The 26299-nt window shown below is 39.4% G+C and overlaps 1 protein-coding gene across 1 annotated transcript in view; it reads left to right on the forward strand.

The window, feature by feature from the left end:
* DNAH5 (dynein axonemal heavy chain 5) overlaps positions 1 to 26299 on the forward strand; it is a 319657-nt gene that overhangs the window by 135022 nt on the left and 158336 nt on the right. The window contains exons 24-34 of the mRNA XM_055246049.2: positions 1041 to 1242; positions 1803 to 2038; positions 4801 to 5019; positions 6507 to 6569; positions 6883 to 7121; positions 8162 to 8402; positions 10076 to 10275; positions 13217 to 13370; positions 16722 to 16885; positions 22441 to 22597; positions 25432 to 25644. Coding sequence (XP_055102024.1) covers positions 1041 to 1242; positions 1803 to 2038; positions 4801 to 5019; positions 6507 to 6569; positions 6883 to 7121; positions 8162 to 8402; positions 10076 to 10275; positions 13217 to 13370; positions 16722 to 16885; positions 22441 to 22597; positions 25432 to 25644 — 2088 coding nt within the window. The remainder of the gene's footprint in view (positions 1 to 1040; positions 1243 to 1802; positions 2039 to 4800; positions 5020 to 6506; positions 6570 to 6882; positions 7122 to 8161; positions 8403 to 10075; positions 10276 to 13216; positions 13371 to 16721; positions 16886 to 22440; positions 22598 to 25431; positions 25645 to 26299) is intronic.

The following is a 26299-nucleotide window of genomic DNA, read 5'->3' on the forward strand; positions in this document are numbered from 1 at the left end:
GGGGAGTGGCACACAGGACTGTACTCCTCTGTGGCTTGCTGCTTTAGCTGGTACAAAGCAGTAGCATTTGTTTTGCTGGGAAAAATAGCATTTGAAAACATGACCTCTGCATTATATCAGCACTATCCCCTATTTACCAATTGCCAGAGAGTCATTTCATCTTTACAGATGCATACTTGGTTAGCAAACTAGACTGTTCATTTACAAATAAATTTTTAAAAATGTATATGCCACTCATAGCCAGTTATAATAATAGTGGAAAAGATCTTGTTTACAATGACAACAACATGGAAAAATACCTAGAAACGTGTGTAATAAGAAGTATCTGGGGTCTCTATGAAGATTATGCTAAAACTTAACAAGGAATTTTTGAAAAAGATGACAAGATATGGAAACATGCACTATGTTCCTGGTTGGTAAGATGTAGTATTGTTCCGATGTCAATTCTAGTTATATGAATTATACATTTTATGTGATTCCAGGCAATCTCTCATTCGAGTGATGCTCGCTACGTTCTGTTTGTCCTTCGTGCCCCTAAGATCTAATCTCCACTCCCTCCACCTATCTGACCTTAGGCAACATGTCAGTAGATTCCCATTGAGGATTCCAGTGGGTTCAGTCAACGAAGAATCTTGGAGGAGATCTGAGGGGAGGGGGAAAGAGGAGAATGACCTCAAAGTATGTTTTTCATAGCACCTTCCCTGTAGTATGACCTTGAGCTGTGGTTTTTGATCTAAGGCCCAGCTCCAACCAAGAGGGCCCTGTCCACAGGATCTTCAAGGACTGTCTTCTAGTTTCTAGAAACTGCTCCTCCCCTGTTTCGCTAGGGATGATAACAGTGAAACTGTTACTAGCCCTGGGCTACTGTCCACACTATTGTATATAGTCCCAGTTCTTTGGCATTTCCAGATAATCACACAGTTCACTAAACATTTTAATAAATCCATAGGAACCACCAGCAGTTGGCAAATATTCACTTATATCATTGTGCCTTTCAGATTCTTCCTTCTTAACATAAATCTGTTGTTATTTGCATTCAGGAAGTTATTACATCCATGGATTGCTTCAGACGCTACAATCACATTTGGCAAAAGGGAAAAGAAGAAGCCATTAAGACATTTATTACGCAGAGCCCCTTGCTTTCTGAATTTGAGTCCCAGATTCTCTATTTCCAAAACCTAGAGCAGGAAATTAATGCTGAGCCTGAATATATCTGTGTGGGTTCCATTGCTCTGTACACAGGTTGGTTCATTTTCTTTCATATAATTATATAAATTAGCCAGTATTGTTCTGTCTCTTTACCTAGATTAGTATTCCAGAGAGTTCTACCTGTCTTAAAGATTGACTTTATGGGCCTCAAGCTTTAAGACCAATTTGTGGATTTTTAAAAAATTTCCTTCTGCATAATTATTGATTCTGGAGTATTTTGAACACTTTGCTGCTAAACCTTAAAAAAAAGGCTAAGTCAGAGAAAGGAGATGTCTGTTATATTTTGAATTAAAATTTACCCTTTATTTAATAAATAACAATAACAAACATTTGAGGCTTATCCCAGAGGGTTCTGATATGTGCTTTTTAAAAAAAGCATTTTGAAATGTGTATTGAGTTGTTGTAAAAACAAACTTTATAAAATGAATGAATGTATAATGACTAGGAAAAATTATGATTTTTTCCAGTTCAATTTTTTATGGGTTAGAGGGCGATAAGCTGTAAAGTATTTACTACTGGAGAACAGCAACACTTTGACTTTTCATACTGATTCGAGTTTTTAAACTGAACTGTAGACATTTGGGTTTTTGTAGCTGACTTGAAGTTCGCCCTGACTGCTGAGACAAAGGCCTGGATGGTTGTCATTGGACGCCACTGTAACAAAAAATACCGGAGTGAGATGGAAAACATTTTTATGCTTATTGAAGAATTCAATAAGAAACTAAATCGTCCAATTAAGGACCTAGATGATATTCGGATTGCAATGGCAGCACTGAAAGAAATAAGGGAGGAGCAAATCTCCATTGACTTTCAAGTAGGACCTATTGAGGTAACTAATGATCATTTGTTCATTATAGAAATATTTCTACATGTTGGATGCTATTAGCTGAAATATTGACTGGGTCTGGAGTGAAGTTACTAAATGGTTGCTAAACCAAGACAATAATTTCAATATTGTTGATGATACCGAACCCCTATAGCATGCCTTCCATGGGCCAGTTTTCTTCTTCACATGTCTCCTTCAAAGCAGAGCCTGAGATAAAGGTTTCTGTGCAAATGATTTATTGATGAGTGCTCACCAAAGAAGGGGAGCGAGGGAATCAGGAAAGGAAGCCAATCAGCTATGGACTAAATTCAGCCTGATCCCGTGGGCGCTCTACAACATCAATTGAGTTGGCCCTCCTTCATGCAAAGGAGACTACCCTTTCTACTCCTAAGTCAGTAGGAAATGGGCTATAACCTCCCCATGAGAAGGCTCACATTGAGCTGAGAAAAATCTTCCAGGGAAGGGACAGCTGCAGTCCTTATAGCCAGCACTCTCAGTAGTCGGGGATGGGAATACCAGCTGGTAATCAGGACCTGGATGGGGCACTAACAGTGTCCATATATGCATTAACTCATTTCATCCTTACTACGGCTTCTACTCCTCGCATAAGGAAACTGAGGGTCAAAGAAGTTATGTAATTTGATCAGTGTTGCACATCATTTTTATTTGTATACCATATCATACTATCTTTTCCAGATGAAAATGTCTTGTTTTTCAGTGAAGTCTGCTTTTATTGACTTATTAGTTATAATATTATCAACATATATAGTGTAATTTAAGCAATGGCAAAAAAGACAGTTGATTTCATTACAACAGACACCCTTGAATAGATTCACTTGAGTAAACATCATCTCTTTCTAAGGAGTCTCCTTAGAAATCTCATATTAAGCCACCAGCAAAATCAGTCTTAGCAACAGCCTTTTTTTTTAAAAAAAAAAACAAAACAAAACTATTTTTTCCCTAATTAAAAAGTAGCATTGTAGAAAAATTAGAAAACGCAAAACAATTGTATAAAACAAAACTTCAAAGTTACCATAATCTTGTCCATCAAGTACATACCAAGATGTTGGTATATTTCTTTCCAGCTCCTTTTCATGTCTGTGTATGTGTGTGCCATTTTGAATTCCATTTTTATTCATCTTGTAATACCTATATTATCATTAGAAATGGGTAAGAGTGTGAATTATTAATATCATTAATAACTTTTCTTAATCATAATTGTTGGTGCATATCTTTAAATCTTATTTGCCACTTGTGATTGTTGACAAAGACCCAAGAGTGGAGACGTTAAGGAAAAGCACTTCTCAGCCATGGAGGCACCGTGGGGTCAGGGGGTGTTGTTAACCTCCAGATGAAAATGTCTTATCAGAAGTGGGTCACTATATTTGTTATTTTTAAATAAGACTAGTTTAATTGTAGCATTAAAGAAAACTCCAGTTGTAAAAGCATCATCTTTTCATCACACTATAATTGGAATGTCTGGAATTATACTCTGATGGTCCAGATCGGACTCTGTTCTCCCATTTTCTGCATCCCTGTTTGAATTTTGAAAATTTTCACATTACCATGAGGATGGTACAGACTACTACACATTTTCACTTCTGCTGTGTTGGGCCAGGGGGATCACATGGTCCAACCTGCTCTCCTTGGGTTAAAACATCAAGGCTAAGAGACATTTCTTTGTGCAGGATTAGGGGAGACCCTCAAGTATGAAGAGGAGGTACAGTAACCGACAATCCTATTTTCTCCCACCTAGGAATTAAGAACAAAAGTAGAATCAAGTAGACAAGATCAAAACATCACCTTTATGCCTGATGGAAGTTATTTGGAAGACATAATTTAGTGTATTACTCCAGTTATTCCCCTCCCTTTCATACCCCCAAACACACACACACACATTATTAGCTAGTGAATACTAAATCCCAGGATTATTATACTTCCTCATCCATCAGAGGCAGTGTTGGAAAGCTGTAGGTCTTTGTATTACCCTGACCCAGTTTATGGCACTGAGGTGCAGACCACAGGCATGTCTCCACAGAGAGGGAGGGAAGAGAGAGAAAGGCACTGGGCTATCCTTGCTCAAATCAACAATTTTTTCCCCCAAATTAATAATCAGGCACTCATTCCACCTCTGTGGGGAGGAGTAATGGTGGGAGAAGAGACTAGGGATATTTAGAGAAAATTCTTTCTTATGAAAACCAACCTTTGCCTCGTTTTAATCTTTTAGCGAAGAAAGCCATCCAGGATTTTACATGCTGAAGGGAATGACTTGGCCCAGGCTCTGATTCAAGAATCCTCCCTTGTATCTTACTATTGGAACCTCTTATCAATCATGTGAAATAAGACAGAGTTAAAACCCTGATTGATTTTGTTATTCTAATATTAGAAGTTAAATTATTTTGTTTTTTATTTACTTGATAGAATTTTGTAGTGATCAAATACAATTTGGGGGCCTAAGTAAAAATATTTTTTATTTCTTTAATGATTTATGGTTTTCAAAATGCATTTAAAATGATATTTTTTAATAGTCTCAAAGATCCTGTAAAGTAGCCAGAAGATTTTCTCATTTTATAGATGAGGAAACTAAAGCTGAACAGCTCAGCTGCTTAGTTAACCTCTTGCAGTTTGAAGTAGAATAAGTAGAACTCTCAGGGTAGTTTCACTATTATTCTGATATTTTCCATTCTTATCATTTAATAAATGACTGTGTGTAGATTTATGCATCGGACTGGCCAAAATTAAGTTTTTCCTCTTTTGTTTTTTAGGAATCTTATGCCTTGCTTAACAGATATGGACTTCTGATAGCAAGGGAAGAGATAGACAAAGTTGATACACTGCACTATGCTTGGGAGAAGCTGCTGGCACGTGCTGGCGAAGTCCAGAAAGAATTATTCTCATTGCAGCCCAGTTTCAAGAAAGAGCTTATTAGTGCTGTGGAGGTATTCCTCCAAGATTGTCACCAATTTTATCTGGACTATGATTTGGTATGTCTCTGGCTTTCTCTGTGTGTATTTTTGGGGATGAGTGAATAGAGCATGCAAAATGTAGTTGTCTAAAAATTATGGGTAAATTTCTATGAAACTTCCTAGGAATTCCCAGGGAATGGGAATTTTATTTTCATGAGAGAAAAACATTTTTTTTCACAATTCTTTCCCCTTAGAGTTTCTATTAGTCTGTTTTCACACTGCTATAAATAACTGCTCGAGACTGGGTAATTTAGAAAGGAAAGAGGTTTAATTGACTCACAGTTCAGCATGGCTTTGGAGGCCTCAGGAAACTTACAATCATGGTGGAAGGCAAAAGGGAAACAAGCCACCTTCTTCACAAGGCAACAGGAAGGAGAATGCTGAGTGAAGAGGGAAGAGCTCCTTATAAAACCGTCGGATCTCATGAGAACTCACTACTGACAGAACAGTATGGGGAAAACTGCTCTCATGATTCAGTTACCTCCACCTAATCTCTCCCTTGAGACGTGGGGATTATGGAGATTATGGGGATTACAATTCAAGATGAGATTTGGGTGGGGACAGAAAGCCTAACCAAATCAGATTTCATACATAATAATTTCAACAGAAAATGATAAATTTAAAAGTGCTAATACTGTGTAATTTGGTCTGTCACTGAAGTTGTTTGGTAGCATTCTAAATTTGTGTAGAAAAGTACTATTCACATGTAGTTATAATTGTCCTCCTTTCTACAGCGGTCCTTGGTGACACAAATAACATAGAGCTCAGCAATTGCTGGGCGCTGTCCTTGGTGCTGACCACACAGTAGTGGATAAGACAGATGGAGCCCTGCCCCCATGGAGTCCATATTTTAATTATCCATATAGGTTTAAGTACTGAATCTTCTAATGTAAATATGTTGTGTAATGAGACCCATCTCCAGGCAATTATAATGTGCTGGAGAAGGGAAATATATAGAGTTTAGGGTAAAATTTGTACCTATTAACTAGTAGCACAATAAACCACAAAATTAATAAAGTTAGAAGATTGGACCCATGTACCAACTCCATGGATGAAGAAGCACAGAAATCCACATATTTAAGATTTTCTAATGTTGGAAAATCTGATTGGAATGTTAAGATTATAGGCCACTTTACAAGTGGGTATTAGAATGATAAAAATCTATGAGTTGTATGATATTAGCATTTATCTCAAAAGCAGACTTTATATGTGCTTCTTATAGAACAGGCATTGACTCCTCTTTGCCTGTGTTACCTAAGAAATGATAATACATATTTTTAATCTTAAAAGTTTCTTGACTAAGGGAAGTTCTGGCATTAATTTGGCTTTTTTAGACTAGAAAAATATTTCTAAATGAATCACTTTGTGAGGCCCTTTTTTTCTAATAAATAAAAATGAAGTTTCCTATCATGCATGAAACCTAACTTTAATATTTAAATACTTTGAGTTCATGAAATTTATATGCAAACATTCGTTCTGTTTTTCTTTTTTTACTTTTTGTTCAGAATGGTCCAATGGCTAGTGGCTTAAAGCCCCAGGAAGCCAGTGACAGGCTTATCATGTTTCAGGTAATCTTTTTAGTTTCTATGACTTTCTAAACAATGAAACTTTGTTGTGTTTTAAACACACATATATTTTCTTCTTTGTAAGATAGAGAGCCCTATTGTGGAATATGGTATGTACTTGCATTAAAAATATGATTTCATAGGATTACAATTAGAAGTAGTTTCTATGAATTAATTATGCCAACTTAGTATTCCTATTTACATGTGCCCAGAGATCATACATCTCTGGCTTGCTTGTTTGCCAGTATTATATTTTCATTTGCATGTTGATCATGTATAAATCATTTTGATGAGTTTTCACTTGTGTTTTTATTAGAATCAATTTGATAATATCTATCGGAAATACCTCACGTATACTGGAGGAGAGGAGCTTTTTGGCCTGCCAGCTACACAGTATCCTCAGCTTATTGAAATAAAGAAGCAACTAAATCTTCTACAGAAAATATATACCCTGTACAACAGTGTCATAGAAACTGTAAATAGTTATTATGATATTCTTTGGTCAGAGGTGAATATTGAAAAAATTAACAATGAACTCTTAGAATTCCAGAACAGGTAAGAAATTAAATGTTTAGCATGCCCTGCAATTGAACTTCAAATGCTTTCCTCTTTGATAGGCAGCCAAGTTCTCTTTTCACCCCAGCTATTGCAAAAGCACATCTTGCTGCATTTTTGTTGTCCATTGACATCACTCTTGTCAAATGCTGTTTATTAATTACTCCTGTGTGTACACAATGAGACAAGCACATTCTATCTACCAGGATGAATCATGTTAGGGGCTTTCCTGCAGCTTGGTGGGAGCTGATTTTTATTTATATTACACTTATGAAGCATTTGAAGTTAATGTTAGATTATCATCTGGAACAAAAGCAGGGGCCCATGATTTTTCTGTATTGTTGTAGCTGTTGAATTCAAAGAAAATGGAGAGCTGACTGGGTGCGGTGGCTCATGCCTATAATCCCAGCACTTTGGGAAGCTAAGGTGGGCAGATCACGAGGTCAGGAGATTGGACCATCCTGGCCAACATGGTGAAACCCCATCTCTATTAAAAATACAAAAATTAGCTGGGCATGGTGGCGCATACCTGTAATCCCAGCTACTCGGGAGGCTGAGGCAGGAGAATCGCTTGAACCCAGGAGGTGGATGTTGCAGTGAGCCGAGATCGCACCACTGCACTCCAGCCTGGAGACAGCGCTAGACTCTGTCTCGAAAAAAAAAAAATGGAGAGCTACTTGTTGTATATTTCACTTGACAGCCCGATACACTATGCTATGCTTTGTGCTTAGTAAGTTCTCAGTACATGTTTGTAGAATTGAATTAGCTTGAACAGCACCTCTACCCTCTAAAATAATGCCTCTAACTAGGTAATAGTTGTGAAGGGTTGGAAAAAATCTTTTCTAATGGGGAGGACAATTTTCTGTAATATAAAAGTCATCTGTATATTATATGAACAGATAGCCTGCAAGTCATGGGATTTTAAAATAGGATAAGTATTCATAGAGACTGTTTTTAATAGAAATACTAGCAGACCGTCTTGGTCCAGTGATGTCTACCATCATATTTCAATGGCCTTTCATGTTGGTGTCCCTTCACAGATGTCGGAAGCTTCCCCGGGCCTTGAAGGACTGGCAGGCTTTTTTGGACCTGAAGAAGACCATTGATGATTTCAGCGAGTGTTGCCCGCTGCTGGAATACATGGCCAGTAAAGCCATGATGGAGCGGCACTGGGAAAGGATAACCACCCTCACCGGGCACAGTCTGGATGTGGGGAATGAAAACTTTAAGTTAAGAAATGTCATGGAGGCACCTCTTCTGAAATACAAAGAGGAAATAGAGGTAGAGTATGATGTGATGGAAGATTGCAAGGTCTCATGGGATTTATTTGATAACATTTCTATATTATGCAATATTGGATCAGTAAACTACACTCAGACAATTGAAACTCTTCTCCTGGCATTCAGCCACTAGGTCCTTCAACAAATGCTTATTTGGCCTAAGATGGGACAGATTCTGCATCAGGATGTAACAGTGCAGTCCTGCATTTACAGATTATTAAATAATTTTACAAATAAAGGCATAATTATAAGCTGTGGCAAATACCATTGAATAAAATGTATGTTGTTCTATGAAAGCCTATGATAGATGAGTTTGGCTCACCTGGGGGTGATAAAGCTAGGGAGGACTAGGATGCATGCATGGGACTGGCTGGGTGAAGGGAGTGTGGTTGTGTGATTGGGGTGAGGGGCCTGGAAAGTGCAAAGAAGGCCATTCCAGGCAGATGGTGCATTATGCATGGAGCATCTGAAGTGTGTTTGAGGAACCAGAAGAAGGCCCAGGTGTGGGCTTTGGCTGAGGTGTGGAGGCAGGGCAGAGAGGAGACAGCAGAGGCCAGGGAGGCGGAGTGGGCCTACATGATGTTATCGAGCAATGGGCACCAGCTGGGAGATGTGTTTTCAGCAGGGGCTGACATGGTTAGGTTGACCGTTTGTAAGGATCACTCTGGTAGTGATCTTTGGAGAAGGAATTGAAGGAGGACAAGGGAAGAATGACGGAAAAACCAACTGAGAGTTTCTAAGAGTAGCTCAGGCAAGAAATGATGGCTTGTTAGATGAGAGGGGAAGCAGTAAAGCTGGAGAGGAGAGAAAGGATCAAGGGATATTTGAGGAGAATTTGGTGATGAAGGGAACATGGTAGAAGGAAGGGGAGGGCTAAAGATGAACTTTAGATTTCTTGCTGAGAGACCTAGATGAGTGAAGGTGCTGACCACAGAGACAGGGAACATGGGAAGGGGATCAGATTGGGTGACAAGGTGCAAAGATCATGGGCTTGATTAGGGACATGAGTCTGATATTTCACAGACTGTGTTTGGGGTTTCCTTGAAACATCTCAGCAGGGAAGTTCAGTAGGCAAATGGATGTGGGTCTTGCCTGGAGATATGAAAGTGATTGAATTCGTGGGTGTAAATGAGCTCACCCAGAGGGGGAACAGTGTGGGAAGAAATGAGGGTAAAGGAAGGGTTTGACTAATGGTCTAGGAGAAGGGTGAGGCCACAGAGGAGACTGGGAAAGTGAACAGAGCCATGGGAGAATCAGGTTTCTGCTGCCTGTGTTCATTCACATGCTGCATTCATTTGACTTTAGAGGTAAATCAGAAATACATTGAATTTTGAATCAGTGATTAAAGTTTCAAAATTTAAAACGATTTGCATATATTTTCTGTCATCTTTCTTTTTAGGCAAGTTTACTGGGAAATTTTATAAATTAAAGTTCTGTTTTTCAGTCATATCTTTATCTCCATCTCTCTTCATGCATCAGTATCTGCATATACACATTGTTTATTATATTGCATTTTAGGTCTGGAAAAGTAAAAGTTTATATATATATATATATATATATATATATATATATATATATATATGAAGCAAATAGTGAAGATGGGGTATTGCACATAGACTATTAAGGAAGGATGTGTGACTTTCATGCAATAATGAAAGCTTGCCGTTTTGATAGGACATCTGTATCAGTGCAGTGAAAGAGAGAGACATCGAGCAAAAGCTGAAGCAAGTGATTAATGAATGGGACAATAAAACATTCACCTTTGGCAGCTTTAAAACCCGTGGAGAGCTGCTCTTGAGAGGAGACAGTACCTCGGAAATTATCGCCAACATGGAGGACAGCTTGATGTTGCTGGGATCCCTACTGAGCAACAGGTGGGAAAACCATCTATCTTTTCCCTTAGTTTTGAGAACCATAGTAGCAAACATTTCAAATTAATGAAAAATCCATTACAATAATAGCCTTCATATAGTCTACTCAATGTTGAAAATACTTGTTTTAATTAAATTGATTAATCAATTAATTTTTATATCCAAAACATATTTTTACTTAGGCACCCACTTATATATAAATAATCAAGAGATTATATTTCAATTATTCTTGTTTTCATTTTGGCCTCAGGCACATGTTACAGCATGTGTAACTCTGGTTTTATTTCATTATCCTCTATTTGCGGGATATGTCTGAGACCATCCACTGGACAAAATAATGCAACGTATAATTAGCCACTCGGATCTTGGGAACATTTCAGCTTTGCTGCTGACAAGCCTGACTGAACAGCTGACAGCTCTACAGGCTGTAGAATCCAGGAGCAACATTATTTTGAATTCCAGAATAATCATTTTACTCGAAAAACCTTTTTTGCCAGTATCTGTGGACTAGAAACTCTTAGTTGTTTACATACTTTATTTTTTGTATTTGTACAAATTTATGGGGTACGTGTGAACTTGTTTTTTTTTTTTTTTTTGAGGCGGAGTCTTGCCCTGTCACCCAGGCTGGAGCGCAATGGCGTGATCTCAGCTCACTGCAACCTCAGCCTCCCGGGTTCAAGTGATTCTGCCTCAGCTTCTTGAGTACTGGGATTACAGGCAACAGCCACCATGCCTGGCTAATTTTTGTATTTTTGGTAGAGACAGGGTTTCACCATGTTGACCAGGCTGGTCTCAAACTCCTGGTCTCAGGTGATCTGCCCACATTGGCCTCCCAAAGTGCTGGGGTTGCAGGCATGAGCCACCGTGCCCGTCCACATGTGAACTTTTGTTACATGTGTATAAAGCGTAGTGGCCACCCCTCACATTTTGGACATACAAACCATACAGTCATGAATTTACATTTCCTTGTTTCATTGCTTCCATTTGCTCTTTCTGAAATAATGTTTTTGTTCCCCAGAATCTTCTCAAATATATTGTCATTGTGCAGAATGTGGATACCACTGAGATATGAATTTGTTGTCCTATTGTAGCTTTAAAATATCGCCCAATTCTCCATATAAATGTGTATCAATACTTTTAATGTTGGAAATACTGTGTACTTCATGCTATTTCAAAAAAATTTCTCTTATTTTAGTTTACTTGTTACACTAAAGTAATATGGGGATATAAAGTTAGACCATTAGTAATCTTGATTTTGGACTTCTCAGGATTTAGTGAGTTCTAATGAACTTGGTTGCTATTCATACCAAACCAGAATAAAGGATAGATAGGCAATAATATACCCTAGGGAGATAGAAAAGACACACATATAAATTAAGTAAAAATTATCTGGTTGGGGTGGGGAAACTTTTCTTATCAATGGCATCTAATCTACAGATACAGTTATCGGGAGGAATATTTTTTCAATTTATATTTATTGAACCTTTACTATGTGTGTGATGTACTCTTCTAGGTGCTGTGGGTAGAACAACAAAGAAGGGAAAGATCTCTGTTTCTATGGACATATATTTCTAGTGAAGAGCATACAAATATTCAGAAAGATGCGTGGAATATTAAAACAATTTGGTTAACAATTAAGAATATGGAAATTAAACTTTTATGCAATAATACGACTTCAAGTCCATATTACGTAGGGCTAGAGAGAACCATGAAAGGATAAGAAAGAGAAGAAGAAACATAAAGATAGGCTGTACAATCATTTAGGATTAAGTTTGTCTGTAAATAACAGAAACACCACATACAAAATGGCTAATATAACACTGATGTTTATATTGCTCACACATAAAAGAATTCCTAACATAGATGGTTCAGTTTGGAACAGGGGCTTCACCACATCATCAGGGACCCAAGCTTGGTCTGGCTCACTCATCTGTCTTTCCCAGGTGTGACCTTATTCCCCATACTACCCATTACATCCAATGCCACTACTCACATTTCATGTAGAAGAGTGGTTCTCAATCTTTGCAACATACCAGATACACCGAAGGAACTTAAAAAAATCCCAATGCCAGGGCCACTTCCCAGACCCATTGAATCAGAGTCTCTGTAGGTAGGACCCAGGCAGGCCTCAGTAATTTTTAATGCTGAAGAGATGATTCCAGTGTTCAGCTATGAGATCATTCTAGTGTTCTGCTAAATTAAGCACTGTTGATGTGGAACTTAGTCTTCTGACTGCACATTACTGCAAAGAGAAGCTGGGAAATTCAGTAATTCAGCTGGGTAATTATGAGCCCACATGGAAAAGCAGAAGGAAAAAAGGACATTGGGAGGCCACCCACAGGCAGTCTGTCTTAAAGAGGAAAAGGGGAAGACAGATTAACTATGGAAGAGGCAGTAATCTTGCACACATGTACATCAAACATGAGTGGGTTGGACACAGGTGCGTGGGAAGTAAGAAAGAGACTCAGAAAAGGGGAGGCTAAGGAGAGAGTCCAGGTGTTATCATATTTGAAGATTGAATTAATTGTCTGGTCCCCACTGTTGGTTCTATAAAGGCTCCATATTATATGAAAAACCAGAGACTCCATGAAATAGGCACAGAAGCTCAGTGGAGCAAATATTATTCTCGTAGCCATAGCAGCACTGAGGGTAATTATATTACCCTGGAAGCTTGGTGGAATCAAGTCTAATGCCTGATCTACTCCTTAGATTATAAATCTCCCACCCTCCTCTATGCTCTGGATCAAAAGGGAAAAAGCTGGACTAACAATGCACAATAAATGGGGATGAATTAATCACTTGGTTGCATCACTTCAAAAGCCAGCAACATAATTAAGGTTGTAAAGAAAGAGGTTAAAAATTAAGATTTTTAAAAACCTTTTTAATTTGAAACAACAGCACAACAAAAACAAAAACCAAATCCTAAACCTATTTCTTATTTTAGGTACAATATGCCATTCAAAGCCCAGATTCAAAAATGGGTGCAGTACCTTTCCAACTCAACAGACATCATCGAGAGCTGGATGACGGTGCAAAACCTGTGGATTTATTTAGAAGCCGTCTTTGTGGGAGGAGACATTGCCAAGCAGCTGCCCAAGGTTTTGTAATCTTCTTTATGATTTCATCAGATTTTTCAGAGAAAGATCTCAGAACGAATACCCCCTTAAATAATGCAATAATATTCCACTTCTATTGAACCCCCTTCCTTCAATCTTTTTGTTGTCACTGTTAATGCTGTTATTCTTCAAAGGGAGTGAGGAATTGTGGAAAGGAAAGGGGTGACAATCAGAGTAAGAATGCTGCAAAACTGGAGGTTTGATAGGAAATAGAGGGTTAAAAAAACAAAGAATAAGTGGTCACATAATTGATGTGCTTCTTTAGATAATTTCAAGGTAGAATTTGGAACAGTGTAGAATTATGGTGCAGTTATCTTGACAATGGTAGGCTAATTTGTTCTTCTACTACTGACATTTTAAAGTAATGCATACTATGCAATGTACCCAATTATATCTGTACAGTAAAATTGAGGGGTGGAAATGTGCAGAAAAAATCTCCAAAACAAAAAGACCTTCTTTTCAAGATGTCGAGTATATATTTATTATCAAATCGTAATCATCTTACTGGGTATATATGGAGTATATTTTGAGATATTTAAATGAACATCTTAACCAAGTCTCAAGGATTCTTGTTCAATTACCTTAAGCCATGTGCAAGATTATAACATTTTAACAATATATTTGAGTTTTAGAAGCATGATTATTTTAAATGTTTTCATCACATAGGTTTCTGAACTTCTTCTTTGGTTAGTTTTCAGTTTAATTACAGATGACAGATCAAATCAGACTGCAGACCATTTATTTTGGAGGCAATAGTAAAATGTATTCACTCACTAAAATTTTACTTTATTTTTGATTTGTATTTGTGCATGTTTTTTCATCTTCTTTTTTAAAGGTTTTAAGTAGGAGATTTGGATTTTTTTAAAAAAATTATACTTTAAGTTCTGAGATACATGTGCAGAATGTGCAGGTTTGTTACATAGGTATACATGCTGCCTGCTCCTTCCTCTGGAAGCTTTGTCCGAGAGGGGCACCTGCCAGATGCCAGCCGAATCTCTACTCTGTGAGGTGTCTGTTGGCCCCTGCTGGGAAGTGTCTGCCTGTCAGGAAGCACAGGGTCAGGGTCCCACTTGAGGAGGCAGTCTGTCCCTTAGCAGAGCTCGAGCCCTGTGCTGGGAGATCCACTGCTCTCTTCAGAGCTGGCAGGCAGGAATATTTAAGTCTTCTGAAGCTGCACCCCACAGCTGCCCCTTCCCCAGGTGCTGTGTCCCAGGGAGATGAGAGTTTTATCTATAAGCCTTGACTGAGGCTGTTGCCTTTTTTTCAGAGATGCCCTGCACAGAGAGGAGGAATTTAGAGAGGGAGTCTGGCTACAGCAGCTTTCTGGTGCTGCAGTGGGCTCTGCCTAGTCTGAACTTTTTTGCGGCTTTGTTTACACTGTGAGGGAAAAACCGCCTACTCAAGCCTCAGTAATGGTGGACCCCCCTCCTCCCACCAAGCTTAAGCATTCCAGGTCGACTTCAGACTGCTGTGCTGCCAGTGAGAATTTCAAGCCAGTGGATCTTAGCTTGCTGGGTTCCATGGGGATGGGATCCACTGAGCAAGACCACTTGGCTACCTGGCTTCAGCCCCCTTTCCAGGGGAGTGAATGGTTCTGCCTCAGTGGCATTCCAGGTGCCACTAGGGTACAAAAAAAAAAAAAAAAAAACTGGCTGGGCGTGGTGGTTCACGCCTGTAATCCCAGCACTTTGGGAGGCCAAGGTGGGCAGATTACCTGAGGTTGGGAGTTCGAGACCAGCCTGACCAACATGGAGAAACCCCGTCTCTACTAAAATACAAAATTATCTGGGCGTGGTGGCGCATGCCTGTAATCCCAGTTTCTCGGGAGGCTGAGGCAGGAGAATCGCTTGAACCTGGGAGACGGAGGTTGCAGTGAGCTGAGATCACACCGTTGCACTCCAGCCTGGGCAAAAAGAGCAAAACTCCATCAAAAAAACAAAAAAACAAAAAACACACACAAAAAAACTGCAGCTAGCTCATTGTCTACCCAAATGGCCACCCAATTTTGTACTTGAAACCCAGGGCCCTTGTGGAGTAGGCACCTGAGGGAATCTCCTGGTCTGCAGGTTGCGAAGACCATGGGGAAGGCCTAGTATCTGGGCCGGATAGCAGTGTCCCTCACAGCATGGTACCTCATGGCTTCCCTTGGCTGGGGGGAGAGTTCCCCAAACCCTTTCACTTCTCAGGTGAGGCAACGCCCCACCCTGCTTCTGCTTGTCCTCTGTGGGCTGCACCCACTGTCTAACCAGTCCCAGTGAGATGAGCCAGGTACCTCAGTTGGAAATGCAGAAATAATCTGTCTTCTTCGTTGATCTTGCTAGGAGCTGCAGAGTGGAACTATTCCTATTCGGCCATCTTGCCCAGGATTCCCATATTTTTCTTTTTAATGGATGGAGAAGAATCTAAAATTGGACTTGGAAATTTTCATGTAGAATATTTAAGGTGCTAGGTGTAGTTTCTTCCTTTCATATTTGATAGTATGTACTCATTGGTAACATACAGAAAGCTTTAAAGAAGAAAATGAAATTTTGGGGCCGGGTGCGGTGGCTCATGCTTATAATCCCAGCACTTTGGGAGGCTGAGGTGGGAAGACTGCTTGAGCCCAGGAGTTCAAGACCAGCCTGGGCAACATAATGAAACCCCGTTTCTACAAAAAATAAAAAAAATTTAGCTAGGCATAGTGGCACATGCCTGTAGTCCCAGATACTGGAGAGGCTGAGGTAGGAGAATCACCTGAGTCCGGGAAATCAAGGCTGCAGTGAACTGTGACTGAGCACCTGCACTCCAGCCTGGACAACAGAGTGAGACCCTGTCTTAAAAAAAGAAGAAAATTTATATGATTCCTGACCTCTCAAGATAATCTGTGCATTTTCCATTAAATTTTTTTACAATATTCCAGCTATACTGGAATTAATTTTGTATCTTTATTTTTAAATATTTTTTCTACATAAACAAACAATCCAGTGCTCAATGGAGAAAATATAAAAATAGGAAATGTACTTCATTTAGAGATAACCTGTGAAAAGAAATGTGTGTCCTTTCTTTTCCTATTTTCTTGACTTGTATTGTTACTTCTGTATTCATTTCTTGTTGTAACTTAACATAATGGGAGTAGCAAGGTTGAGCTAAGGATGCTTCCTTAATACAGGGGATGATATGGCACAGAAAGCCCAGTAAGAACTTCAATAAAGTGTGTGTGACGTTAGGTATATGTTGCTTGGATATCTGGACCGGTTAAAACTCTAGCCTCAGCTGGAGGAATGTGAGATACTCTGTCTTTGAGATCACAGATGTGTCCAAATCTAAGTGTGCTTTGTCACCTTGTTCTCATAGGAAGCCAAGCGCTTTTCTAACATAGATAAATCTTGGGTGAAGATCATGACTCGGGCACATGAAGTGCCCAGTGTAGTCCAGTGCTGTGTTGGAGATGAGACCCTGGGGCAGCTGTTACCGCACTTGCTGGACCAGTTGGAAATATGCCAGAAATCCCTTACTGGGTAAGTTCACTGGCTCTTTGAAAGCTCTCAGTATCCTTGAGACAAAAGGATACAGGGAGACTAGATAGCATTAGCCAATTTGTTTTCTTTTGCTAAGGCTGAATTTATGTATAAAGCTGTTGCACAGATGAAACTGATATTTTGAAGCCTTATATTCACATCAAAGACTTGCTAGATTTGTCCTGATGCTGGACTCATAGGGCTTAAGGTTGCTTCCATCACTGGGATAAGACTGTATAAACATTCTCATACAGTCCGTGCTTTAAAAAATTAATACACCTATTTTCTGACATTCTTCTTGAATAAACATTTATAGAACCAACATATTTATTATACTCATTATATGAAACAGTGTTTAGTATATACATGTAGTCAGGATTATATTAAAAAGTGTCTAATATAATATTTATCTACACATACGTTTATGTGTATGGAGGCATTGTGAATTCCAAGAGTCAAAGTTTTTTTGTTTGTTTTTTTTTCCTTTGGTTAATCACAATAAAATAATGTAAGTAGAAATATGTTACATAGTAATATGCTAAGTGTACATTGACACTTAAGGAAGTTAAACTCAAGTGCCTGAGCATTTAACTTAAATAATGATGTCTCCTTGGCCCACTCTGGGAGACAGTTGATCTTTCCCCATGAATACATCCTGATGGCCTCATGACCTGTAATAGGGTCCTGTGAATAACCAGCTTGTCCTGTGCATTGCGGGACTCAGGTCATCTAAGCCAGGCTGCCCTCATAGACACATTTGATGGCTAAAATACTGGGCTTCAAATGGTGCTTTGGCAGGATCTCGATGAAATAAAGAGAGGAGTTTATTAAAATTGAACAAAAATGTGACTATGCTAAAAATGGAAAAAAGACCTGTAAGAGGGTACTTGTAAGCAATATGGATTACTTATTTATTCTTGGCTAACCAAAAAAAAGTTTGAGACGGCTGCTGAAAAATAACAATGCAATGAGAAAGTTAAGGTCAAAGAAAAAAAGGGTTAATAAGCTCAGAGGCTAAAATTGGTGCAGAGAAAAACTACAAATGGACCTTAGATTTAGAGAGCAAAGATCCTTCCTAGGGCCCAAGGTAAAAGGTGGCATATGATAGGTTCATAGGATTCATAGAATAAAAGTTACTCGGGGAGACATTACGTTTTGTTGTCCTCAAATTGATAATTTGGAGGAATTTCTGTTGTATATCCTATTAAAAGGGAACCCAGAGCAGGATCTCCATCTGCTTTCTTATCACAGCGTGAGTCAAACATGAGCCTCTCTAATGGAATGGCTTCATCCAGGGAACCAAGGGAATGGAATCACTGCATACACTTCAATGACTCCTCCATGAATATCACTTTCATATCCATGTTGGTGGAAGGTATTGGGCAGCATAAAACGTGAGAGAGGTAAACCCTGACAAGAATGCAGAGGACAGGCAGTCTGCCCTGCTGGTTAAGGACAAATGCATAGGCTTCAGCATACTGCTGGGGAGATGTGGAAGTTGGTGGACTTTTAGGAAAGTTGAAGAGACTAAAAACCATGCGTACATGGATGTCCACCCCACTACCTTGAAGCTAGAGGTAGGGCCAAGATTTTCTGTAGCAAATATTTGCAAGTTTACTCTAATTTAGGTGATGGGTGTTTCAAAGGCCTATGCTATAGAGCAGGGGTCCTCAAACCTCGGCACCAGTCCGTGGCCTGTTAGGAACAGGGCTGCACAGCAGAAGGTGAGTAGCAGGTGAGTGAGCGAAGGTTCATCTGTATTTACAGCTGCTCCTCATCACTCGCAATATCACCTGAGCTCTGCCTCCTGTGAGATCAGCAGCAACATTAGAGTCTCATAGTAGTGCAAACCCTATTGTGAACTGCGCATGTGAGGGATCTAGGTTGCGTACTCCTTGTGAGAATCTAATGCCTGATGATTGGTCACTGTTTCCCATCATCTCCAGATGGGACCATTTAGTTGCAGGAAAACAAGCTGAGGGCTCTCACTGATGCTACATTATGGTGAGTTGTATAATTATTTCATTATGTAATAATAATAGAAATGTAAGTGCACAATAATAATAGAAGTGAAGTACACAGTAATATAATGCACTTGAATCATCCCGAAACTACCCCCACCCCTGGTCTGTGGAAAAATTGAAAAATGGTCTTCCATGAAATTGGTCCCTGGTGGCAAAAAGTTGAGGACTTCTGCCATAGAGTATCACCATAAACCTAAGGAGGCTTTTGAAACACCTTGGCTGTAGCCAACACCAATGTCAGTAAAGCACCCTTTAAATGTTTACTTTAAAGCAAAACCATTTGTAAGTAATTCTTCTAACATAAAGATTTAGAAAAATGGAGTCTTAGGGATTAATGAGTTGATCTCCCTTATAAAATTATTAGATCAAGTCAAGTAACTGTTGAAGGACAAAAAGATTGTTTTCTAATGATTGATGCTGTGCCATTCCATTTAGCCTAATAATTATTTGGCATGACCAAATGTGGTTCAGGCACCACTGAGGGTTCTTGGATATAGACCCAGTATGAGTGCTCTGTGCCTAACACCAGGATCAGGTCAGAGAGAACAAGAAAAGGGTTTCTGAAAGTTTCCCTGCTCTGGGGGCTCTTCAACATGGAAGGACTGAGGGGCAGGGACCACTAAGACATCATGAAGGTTCAGTTACCACTGAAACACTTGCCGAGGAACTGGCTACTGGACTACCTACAGCTGAGTTTATCACTTTTCTCTCCCTTCCTCATCTTCCACCCACCACCACAGACAGACAGACAGGCACACACACATGCACAATCCCCCCTCTATTTTTTTTTTTTCTGTCTCCTTTTATTTTTTGAGATGAGTTCTCACTCTTTTGCTCAGGCTGGAGTGCAGTGGTGCAATCTCGGCCCACTGCAGCCTCCGGCTCCCAGGTTCAAGTAATTCTCCCACCTTAGCCTCTTGAGTAGCTGGGAATACAGGGGCGTGCCACCATGCCCAGCTCTGTTTTTGGCATTTTTTTTTAGTAGAGACGAGGTTTCACTGTGTTGGTGAGGCTGGTCTCAAACTCCTGACCTCAGGTCATCCACCCACCTCGGCCTCTCAAAGTGCTTACAGGTGCGAGTCACTGTGCCTGGCCTATTTTTCTTTTTTTATTCTTTCTTTTTACTATGGACATATTCTATTCTGTTACCCAACATTTTTGCATTATTTTATTACCCTGCAGAGAAAACGTCTACTCTAAAATTGTTCACACTTTTTTTTGTAACTGAGCTTTCCCTGTCTTTTGATTTTGTTACCAAGGAGAGGTTATAAGCAATATATGTAAGCTTTGTATAAACATTTGAGAATTCATATTTATACAAAAACAACACCCTCCCAAGCTGTCAAGGATCAGCGTGGACCGGAAGGGTCTTCACACAGATCAGATCATAATTTGAGTTGGGGTAATCGGACTGTGTCGTGAAGATAAGGTGTCTTCTCTATACCGTCACAGGGGTTTGGCTATCACACACCACAGCCTCCTTCCATACTGGTCTAACGGGATAGAAAATGTGACCCGATGCCTCACCAGAATCAGACCAGGCTACAGTGAGGAGGATAACAAATACATCAAAGTTATTCATATAAGGATTGGGATATTTGAAATAACAGAATTAGTAGTTTTAAACTGAGAAAAGTTTAGTTTTTTTTAGCTAAAACAAAAGTAAACGTCACAAACATTTAAGTGAGACTTTAAGAAAGTGAGGGGGGAGAGAAGAAAACAGACTCTCCAGGCTGTCTCTGCTTTTATCCTGCCTCTTATCTGAGGCCAGGCTTTGTGCCTTTTCACATGTCCAAAGTGAACAAGTCCCATTGCTGCAAGAGCTTGTTTTACTGAGGATCCCGTGAGAGCTGGAGAGGATGATTTCAACCCACGCGCCCAGGCTTATCCATGATCATCCCTGTAGCCATGTCCATTTCTTTCCCAAATTCCTTACTTAGCATGACCCTCTCTTTGTATCTCCTTCTTTTCTTTGCCTTTTTCTCAATGAGTGCCCTCCTTTGTCTTGAGGAATGTAGCTCAGATTTGTCTTCAGCCTGACATCCCACTCAGCAAAACGAGTCCAGCAGTTGACAAATCGTGAATTGTCCAGCACTCCTCACGCATGCCCTGGGAGGCTGCCACCAGGCTCTGGTTTCTGATCCAAGTAATCCTCTAGTAAAGACTTGATTTTTCCTAGAAAGTGAATTCTGCTGCTATGAAATAAAAATGTTTTCTTATAATTTTACACAGGAAATAAAGAAATAATACAATGTTCACAAAGAAGTGAACAACAAACACTGGGGTCTACTTGAGGGTGGAGGTGGCAGGAGGGTGAGGATCAGAACACTACTTATCAGGTACTATGCTTATTACCTGGGTGATGAAATAATCTGTACACCAACCTCCTGACATGCAGTTTACCTATATAACAAACCTGCACATGTACCCCTGAACCTAAAAATAAAAGTTGGGGCCAGGTGTGGTGGCTCATGCCTGTAATCTCAGCACTTTGGGAGGTTGAGGCAGGTGGGTCATTTGAGGTCACGAGTTAGAGACCAGCCTGGCTAACATGGTGAAACCCCATCTCTACTAAAAAAAAAAAAAAAAAAAATTAGCTGGGCATGGTGGCACAGGCCTGTAGTTCCAGCCACTTCGGAGGCTGAAGCAGGAGAAACACTTGAACCTGGGAAGTGGAGGTCGCAGTGAGCCAAGGTCATGCCACTGCACTCCAGCCTGGGTGATAGACTGAGACTCTGTCTAAAAAAAAAGGTCGAAAAAGGCTAAAATGAATAATAATACAAATGATAAGGGAAGAGCAAAAATTAAAAAAAGAAGTACAATTAAAATCATCATAATTATAACAAAATATGCTAGAAAATGAAGATACAGAGCTATAATTAAGAAAACAACAGAATACACATATCCATAACATCAGGAATGACCATAACAGAAAGCAAATACAGAAATAAAAGCTCGGCTGAAAGCAGGTCAGCGATCGGGAACATTCAGTGGATTTTGGAAACTCCTGGAGGCAGAGACAAGTGCCACAGCTTTTCCCTGGAGCTCGTCACAGCTGGGTTTTGCTTCTGCTTGGATGACGAATTCATTGGATTCTCTTTTAAGTCACAATTTCAAGTATTGTAGGGAGCCTTTAGATGACATAGTGCTGGGCTTGGAAACCCAAACCCAAAACCAAAACCTGCCTGGCTGTGTTTTTGTCTTACTCTCTACATAGTGTTTTTATCTTACTCTCTACATAGAATATACAAGATTTTCCAGACTGTGCAAAAGGTGTACATTATACTTGTGAAAAATGAGGGAATTCTGCCACCAATTTTGGGAAAAAATTATTTCTCCATCAGAATGTGGAATGTTATTCGAAAACATTCTTAAAAAATTGAAAAATTAAAAACAGTGAGAAGTCACGTAGGAAAATCAGATTGTCACAAGTCACACAATCTTCTCCCCTTTTCCCATCCAGGTTAATTTATTCCTTGAATGACCAGCTTTGCGTGGTTATAAAGGTTTATGTTTTTCCTCTCCTCGTAGGTACTTGGAGAAAAAGCGACTGTGCTTTCCTCGGTTTTTCTTCGTCTCAGATCCTGCTCTTCTAGAGATTCTGGGGCAGGCGTCGGACTCCCACACTATACAGGCCCATTTGCTGAACGTGTTTGACAACATTAAATCTGTCAAGTTCCACGAAAAGGTTCGCCTAATTCTAATGGCAGGCCAACAATCACCGTACCTTAGAACCTCAACTTTCTTTAAGTAGCTCTTTGAAACGAGTTTATAACAAGGGTTGCTACCCTGTTCATTAGCTCTTGGCCAGTGACTAAAAACAAATCTTGGGGCCCAATTTACCTTCAGAACTGTGTAATTTCTTACTATCCAAAGTGTAGATTCAAATTACAAAAATACTAGTTTAGGATTAAGAATGCATTTATGTAGCATTCATGATTTTACACACCAAGTTAACTAGTCAGAAATCCAATAAGATGAAAAGCCAACTGTTCATAAAATAATGTCTTAACTAAACGGAATTGCCCTCATGATTTAATTGTTTTAATCTGGTTTCAGCATACTTTATTCAAACTTTTTTTTTTTTTTTTTTAACACTTCCATGTGTATAGAATCAGGAAGCTGCATGAGACTCACGATAGGTCATTTAACTTGACGGAGACTACACTTGCACAGCTGCCGAAATCTATTGTCTAATCCATCCCTCCACCCGAATTCCCTAGGAAAGTGACTTTTCTTGTTAGATATTGTATTCAGTTTCCCTCTGGTGCTTCATACAAACCCCTAGTGACATTCATTTCTTCATCCTAGCATGCAGTGTTACATTTATTGAGCAACTACCATGTTCCAGATGTCATGCTTAACACTGGGAATACACTAACCTTCCGTGAACTTGTGCTCTGGTGGAGGAGACAGGGAAGTGAACAAGTAGCCTTCAGAGTCCAGTTAGGGAGTGTTAGAGCGATTCCATTCGAAGCAATTAAAAGCCACTTGTTAAGGTCAAGCTCCTTGCTATCTGAGAGACATGATGCTGGCCTGGGGTTCCCAGGAAGAGTATAACGTGATCAACACTGAAGTCAGTTTTATGTACTATAACACTCAAGAGAAATTGGGCAATTAAATTGCTGATAATTTTGGACTTGAATTATTATTATTGTGCTTCATTAAGCACAAAGAACGTGAGAATGCCCATGAGGGAGCCCTAACCTGGGTGTATGGGGGTGTCGGGGAAGTCTTTCTGCAGAGTATAAATTTGCACTGATGTTTTGAAGGTAAGCGGAATATAACCTTGCAGGTGAAGAAGGGAAGTATGGTCAGGTCAGAAGAAGAGCATGTGCAAGGGAGGTGTGGGCGCCCGGAAGTGTGGGAAGCCCAGGATGTCAGCAGCGTGGATGTGTGAGGGAGTGTATTAGTTTCCTAGGGCTGCTGTGGCTTAAAAACAACAGAAATGTATTCTCTCAAAGTTCTGGAGGCTAGAGGTGACTGCATCTTAAATTGATCACATCTGCAAAGACGCTATTCCCAAATAATGTCACATTCACAGGTATCAGGGCTTAGGACTTCAATATATCTTTCTGAGAGACACAATTCAACCCACAACAGGGAGCCATGAGCAGAGAGAGAAGGGGGATGGGCAAGATTCCAAAGGCCACGTGCATCACATTACGGAATTCAGCTTCATCCCGAACATGATAAAAAGCCACGGGAGGTGTTTAAGCAGGGCAGTGACCTGATTTGTGTTTCAGAAACATTCTCTGGTACAGTGTAGGAGGCGGAATGAAAGAGGGCAAGGAAATCAATGTAAGAAGCCATTGCAAAATCAGGATAAAAAAGGCTGAACAGCTGTAACAAGGCTTTGTTAGAGGGGACAGAGAGGAAGGAAAACAGGATGGATTTTAATGGTTCAAAAATCAACGTTTCTTGTTGTTTTATTGAATGTGTGGGTTGAAAGAAGGGACTAAATTCATCAGAAAATTCTTCCTGATGTTTCGCTTAAATCCTCTGCCACAGCACTAGGACATCATGGTCCAAGAGCAAAGCTTCTCACTGTCTCAAGTTGTATGGAAGATAATTTAAGTATCTTTTGGTATCTTATTGACTGTGTAGCTCCCTTTTGTTAATTAAATGCCCACAGACTTTTAGCCTTTATTCTTAGCAGTTGTTTCTTAAGATCGCATTGCTTTTGGTTTTTGTTGCTCCTGCCGTAAGGTTTCTACAATCAGGGGCAGATTTTGGTTGTGTGGGTGCTGAATCTTGTAAAATTGTAAGTACAAATTCATATTCAGGGCCTTGGAAAGGGTCTGTGTAAGTGAGGGGCCCTGAAACTGAAGCCTCATTAGCTTTTTGGTAGATCACTTCTGTCTACAGCTAAGGAGGACTTAGTATAGCACCTTAGGTTTTAGAAGCCTCATTTCATTTGGGAAACTTTAGAGATTTTAAAAATCATCATATTTGTATTAAATATTTCTTTTAAAAATAAGTTTCCCCCCTTACAGTATGGTTTATTTGGAATTTGATTTCTTTCTTTCTTTCTTTTTTTTTTTTTTTTTGAGACGGAGTCTCACTCTTGTTGCCCAGCCTGGAGTGCAATGGCATGATCTCGGCTCACTGCAACCTTGGCCTCCTGGGTTCAAGTGATTCTCCTGCCTCAGCCTCTCAATTAGCTAGGATTACAGGTGCCCACCACCACGCCCAGCTAATTTTTGTATTTTTAGTAGAGACAGGGTTTCACCATGTTGCCCAGGCTGGTCTTGAACTCCAGACCTCAGGTGGTCCACCTGGCGCGGCCTCCCAAAGTGCTGGGATTACAGGCGTGAGCCACTGTGCCCGGCCTGGAATTGATTTTGCATTGCCTTTTAGATTTCATGGCTTTTTTTTTATTATTGTTTTGAAGTAGTTTATATTTGGCTTTTACAGTATTTTATAATCTGTAGCTTTACTTTCTATGGGAAGGACAAGTCAATAATTAGTTTTTACTTTTTATATGACTATAGCTTTTTTTTTTTTTGGTTTCTAACATAGATCTATGATCGAATTCTGTCAATTTCCTCTCAAGAGGGTGAGACGATTGAATTGGATAAACCTGTCATGGCAGAGGGCAATGTGGAAGTTTGGCTTAATTCTCTTTTGGAAGAATCTCAGTCCTCATTGCATCTTGTGATTCGCCAGGCAGCCGCAAATATTCAAGAAACAGGTTTCCAACTAACTGAATTTCTTTCTTCCTTCCCTGCTCAGGTCAGTGTATTGAAATTGGAAAGTATGTTTTGTAAAATAGTCATTTTAAATCTCAGACATTACCTATTGTAAGCTTCACAAATGGCTATAATTTAAGTCTAGACCAGTATTAAGATTTTCATAAGGACCCATTAAATATACTTAACCTTTAAGATTTTAACTACAGATTATATGGTCATATATCTATAGACTTAAATGTAAATTTGGGTTATAGATATATTTGATATATTGTCTTTAATTTAAACCAGTTTTTTCCCTAATCAATCTTTTGATGTAACAATGTACAAAAGTCATGAAAATGTACTGATTGAACACTTTACTAAAAAAAGAAAAATAGATTCAGCATTAAAATACAGGAAACAATATTTTCTTAGTTACTGTGATTAATAAAAATTTGGTGAGCATCTACTGTGTCTCAACATTATGCTAGTTTGGGTAAAGCAAGTTTCAGACGTTCTTTGCCTGCAAGCAGCTTAAAATCTAGCGAGAAATGTGACTTCAACATAAATGACTTAAAATGATAAGAAGTAGAATTTCCCATAGGTTATGAAAAAAGGTATCAAAGTTGATGTAATCATGGCTTTACACTTGCGTAACAATCACAGCTATTGATCACGTTGTATTTCTATTTAAATACATAAATATGCCATACAAA

The sequence above is a fragment of the Symphalangus syndactylus genome, chromosome 16 (genome assembly GCF_028878055.3).
Source record: "Symphalangus syndactylus isolate Jambi chromosome 16, NHGRI_mSymSyn1-v2.1_pri, whole genome shotgun sequence".
Taxonomy (NCBI): Eukaryota; Metazoa; Chordata; class Mammalia; order Primates; family Hylobatidae; genus Symphalangus; species Symphalangus syndactylus.